Below are 4,858 nucleotides of genomic sequence, written 5' to 3'. Positions count from 1 at the left end.
CCCCCCCCGCCAATGCTGTTATCATAACAAGAAGAGGAGCAAAGTCCCGACTTTCCAATGTGTATTTCTGACCGTGGGTAGCATCTGATGTGCTTCCCTGGGAAATACCGAGCTGCCCGACGCTGTGCGTGCACAGATTCATCTGTGGGGCATTGGCTGGGGCTGTGTTTTTCCCTGTGGAAAGAGGAGCCACCGTCGCTCTGAGCCAAGCATACCCAGTTAATGCAAGGTGCCATCATCATATTTGTCATTATTTGCTCGAGTGCTGTTTCATGATAACTTTTTTCCGGCCGTGTTTTGCAGAAGGCATTTGAGGCACTTCGTCAGTTGATTCTTTTGGCAGGTGGGAAGCAAGGAGGGAAAGAAAGGCAGAGAAAAACAAGCTTGCAGTTTAAAAAAAAAAAAAAAAGGTCAAAAAGGATCATTTCTCTTTGCATAACACAGTTGTTGTTCTCCGATTTCTAGAAGGCGAAAGCATTTCCCAGCAGAAGGGGATGTGCGTGTTGGGGGGCGAGGGAGGGATAGGATGCAGTTGGAGAAAAGATTTCGAGTTATCAGGTATTATCAGGAGATAGTCAAAACACCAGCAATTTGGATAAAGCATTAATAAACGAACAGCCTTTGGAGTGTGAGAGAGCAGAGCGTGCCAGCTAGGACTGCTTCTGGGTCTGCTTTATTTACTGCTATGGAAAATGAACTGGGAAAAAAATCCACTATTCATTTTGAATTTTCATTACAGGGACCAAATTAAATCACTTTTAAAATCCTTATTATGCATGGAAATGAATGCAGGTACCCTTTTCAGTTCATGGATTTTAACATCTCCATTTTTCTCTTCTGCAGGCTGGACTTTACTCCTAGTAACTAAATATCAGCAATTATAAACACTAGAGAAAAACAGAGGCATTCTCCCTTCCCGTTGTTTTTCATATTTGACCTGAAAGCATGATACATGTGAAAATAAGCTAAAGACCGTGTCGTGCCACCAGACCCAAAACATGACGTAATGTGCATGACTAAGAAGCCTACATGGAGACGGGGGCCAAGCCCTCCGGGTTTCTGCATGTCTATTTAGCGGGGCAGGGTTCGGGATGCTCTCAGCTATTCATTTTCCTTCTGTCCCCCAGAATCGCAGAATACTCCTACGGGCATCAAAAGAAATCAAGCAAGAAAAAGAAAATCAGCAAGAATGATATCCGCCTGGTACCGCGGGACGTGGAAGAGACGGATAAAATGAACGTTGTGAGCTGCTCCTCCCTCACTTCATCCCTCAACTACTTCGACTACCACCAGCAGACCCTGCCGCTGGGCTGCCGCCGCTCCGAAAGCACCTTCCTCAACGTGGAGAGCCAGAACAACAGGAACGCCGGCTCCAACCACATTTACCATCACACCTTCACGGGGCAGAGCCCCCAGCAGCCCGACCTCATCATCAACGGGATGCCGCTGCCGGAGGTGAGCGTGGGCGGGCAGCCCCCATCCCCGGGCGTCGCTAACGGCTTTGCACGTGGAGCGCGCGTCGTGCGTGGCGTGCGAGTCTGTCGGTGTCAGTGCTGCCGAAACGATGCGTCGAGCGAAAGGCTTTTCGGCGGCGTTTCCCGTGCGTCGGACATCCCAGGGCAGGGTGGGCAAGCGCGTTTTGGGTTCTGGACCGCTCGTGGTGGTGGGTGGTTGTTGCACCCCTGGGCACAGGCGGGGATGCCGGCGCTGCCGGGCCAGGCCTCCGTGGTGCCGGGAGGCTGGAGGGGGCTGTTTTGCAAGTGGATTTGGAGTGTGGTGATGCTCAAGGGTGATGACACTCATTGCCTTCACAGGAGGTTTTTTGAAAGGTTGGTGAAAGTGGTGGCGGTGCCCTGGAGGCAGTGGGTAGTGCTGGGGATGCAGGCGGCGCGGGACACCCCGGTGTGACCGCCTGGCCCGGTGCCATCCCCTCGCCGCACAGGATGGGTGCGCGCCGGCCAGCATGGGAGGGATGCGCGGGACCTGCCGAAGGCAGGGGAAGGGGCTGCTCTCATCCACGCCATCCTCATCAGGTTCTTCTAATTCACCGGCTTTCCTGTACATCACAGACATCATTTAATGTTGCTTGTTTGTCTCTCTTTGAATTATTGTTTGGTATTAAGCAAAACAATCAAAGGTTTGTCATGTTTCCTGCTTTGAACAGAATAACAAAGCTGGAAAAGCAGCTGAAATATTTATGGCTCGCTCAGTTTTGCGTTCAGTGTGCTGGTGTAAATGCCAAACGATGCTGTGGAAGACGGTGGAGCGGGCCGGCGGGTCTGATCCTGTAGCCTTTGCGTTGGCAAAATGCTCTTTGAACTCTGGTGTTTAACCCCGGCTGAGGCTACGGCACCAGCTCCCGAGAGGCTACGTCCCAGTGCCGTCCCAGTTTTGGGGTGCTGCCAGCCCACGTGCCGGTCGCTGAAAGCAGAGGCGCAGGTTTTAACGACCAGACGGTCGGGAAGGGGTTGTCGGGATCTCTGTGGCAGCTCGTGGGCATTGCCTTGCCGAGGTCGCCTGTGGAGACGCTGTGAGGAGGCAACTTCTGCATCGGCACAGCTGCCCGTGTGCGTTTGGGAGGGTATGGTGGGGGCAACCAAGCGCCAGTCCTGAGAATTGAAGCTTGATTTAACTTCTGGTGTCGGTAGAAAAGCTGTAATAGAGTTTCTTAGCAATAACTGAATGGGCATGACCTGGATATAAGCTCTCATATATTCTGCTTGCATGCATCGAGCCACAGAGCTGAGCGGGCTCTGCTGCTCCCAAATGCCCCGATGGGGAGAGGCAGGGACTTTGCATCCGAGCCTGGATGGGAGCAGTTTGGGATAAGCCTGTCTCTGCTCAAATAAGGCAGAAGAGCTGCTACTGAAGCCGCCTGCTCCTTGCGCAGTGCCGGGCAGGCTGGAGGTGGGAAACACCACCCATCACATACTGGGGGATCCCCATCGATGCTCAGATTTGCCTGTGCTCTTCACCGAGTACCAGCAGGGCCTCAGGGTGCCCATCTGCCTGGGGAGCCCATCCCAAGGTTGCGGGTGACCCAAGCTGTTGGGATGCTGGGGACAACGCTCCCTGAGGAATTCTGGCCTTCCTGGAGCGGTGTCCTTTGGAGAGGGCTCTGGAGCGCGTCTCTGGATGGTGCTTGTGAAGGGCACCGAGCAGTGGAGCACCCTGTCAGCCCGCGATTCACTGCCACAGACAAAATCCAGTCGTAAAATCCATCACATGTCGGCATTAGCCAGAAGCGTGCGCTGGCAGCGGTAGGTCTGCAGTGCCAGAAGGGAGGGAAGGACCATTGGGAACATCATAGCTCAGCTGATAACAAAGTTAACAGGCAGCTGCAGGCAAAAGGCAGTGCTGCCCGCGTTCCTCCCCAACACAGCAGTTCGCCCGGGGTCTGGCAGGACGTGCTCTCCAAAGACTCCCACCACCTTGGGCACCCTGGTGTGAGGGAGCCGGGACGCTTGTTGCGTCTCCCTGTGCCTCCCGCTCTCCCCCTTTCCCCATCACTCCTGCAGGGGGATGCACCGCGAAGAGCTGGTACCTCTCCTGGAGAAATAACTTTGGCTCTTGTAACGAGTGCCACGGGGTGTCAGCTCGCAACGTGCCCTCCCGCAGCCCCGCGAGCACACGGGAGGTCCCCAGTCCTGCTCGGGGACCAGCGGCTCTCGGGTGGGTGCTCTTGGGGAGAGCAGAATGTCCTGGCAGGGGTCTGCTCGCTCTCTGGGAATGCTTTTGGACAAAAGGGCAGGGCCAGGGCACGGGGAGGAGAAATCCCAACTGGAAGTTGCTTGGAAGCTTGGTTTAGGGTGGGAACTTCTCTTGTTTTTTGGCAGAGAGCCCCTGTGTTATGCTTCCAGCTGTTGCAAGGGAAGTTATCCCACTGGTGGTGTGGGTTCTGTGGGCTCCTAAAAATCCAGGTGACCCCCAAGTGTGAGGAGGCTCAGCAGTACCAGAGTGACAGCCGTGTCCTGGCACGCAGGGTGACATGGGGACTTCATAAAAGATGCTTCTACGGAGAAGCATCACAGCCTGGTACCCACCATAGCCCATCACTGCCGTAGCAGGTGTTACGGTGTGATGATACCCGTATGAAGTGTACTATTGGTACATCTCCAGGTGATGATCTTTTAATAAATTAAATTCCTGCCCAAGTCTGGAGTTTCCAGAGCCAAACTGTTCCCTGCAGTGCATCCAGCGGGACTTTGTCTGGGCTGGTTTGAATCGCCTCCGGTGACGAGGCCGCTGGTGATTCCCTCGGGAGCCTTTACAAGGTGTCAGCATTGGGGAGATACCGCCGCTGCTCCACCCGGGAGTGATTTTTCCTGATGGGAAGGCAAAGCATCTGTTGATAAAAGATAAAATACGGAGGTAAACGTGTCACTGGCGGTGTCGCTTAGCATATGATGGTTGTGGCTGGGAGTAAGTGATTGCCTCCGCAGACGCGCGCTGTCCTAGCAGCGGTGGCTTTGCAGTGTAGTTGGTCTTTAATGCGAGGCTTATTTACTTTAACAGTCAGGAACCTTGAAATAAAAGTCCCCAAGGATGGGTTGTTTGTTTGTGAAGCTTCAGGAGCTGTTTCTCCCGCGCGGCGGCGGCGGCGCAAGCGGTGGCAGGTCTCGGGGCTGGCGGTGCCATGCTGTGCCGGCGATAATTGGGTTGGTTGGTGTTCTCCACCTCTCCCCGCTGATCCAGAAAGGATTAAACAGCAGTGCCTGCGGGGACCGCAACCCCTCTCTGAGGATGCAAAAAAAAGTTTGAGATGACCCTTGAAAAGCTTTTTGCTTTGGGTTGCTCAGCTGCCGGCTCTGCTTGTGCCAGGGCACGGCTGCCAAGAGAGCATCGGGGGGGGGGGCCC

General features: G+C 54.4%; 1 protein-coding gene across 1 annotated transcript in view; it reads left to right on the top strand.

Annotated features, from left to right (window-relative positions):
- PCDH19 (protocadherin 19) overlaps positions 1–4,858 on the top strand; it is a gene marked incomplete at its 5' end in the record, with an annotated part of 57,675 nt that overhangs the window by 4,018 nt on the left and 48,799 nt on the right. Inside the window, one exon of the mRNA XM_009881779.1 lies at positions 1,128–1,455. Coding sequence (XP_009880081.1) covers positions 1,128–1,455 — 328 coding nt within the window. The remainder of the gene's footprint in view (positions 1–1,127; positions 1,456–4,858) is intronic.

This window comes from Charadrius vociferus, unplaced genomic scaffold (assembly GCF_000708025.1).
Source record: "Charadrius vociferus isolate BGI_N301 unplaced genomic scaffold, ASM70802v2 scaffold472, whole genome shotgun sequence".
NCBI classification, from domain to species: domain Eukaryota; kingdom Metazoa; phylum Chordata; class Aves; order Charadriiformes; family Charadriidae; genus Charadrius; species Charadrius vociferus.
This window is presented reverse-complemented; position numbering and strand designations above follow the sequence as displayed.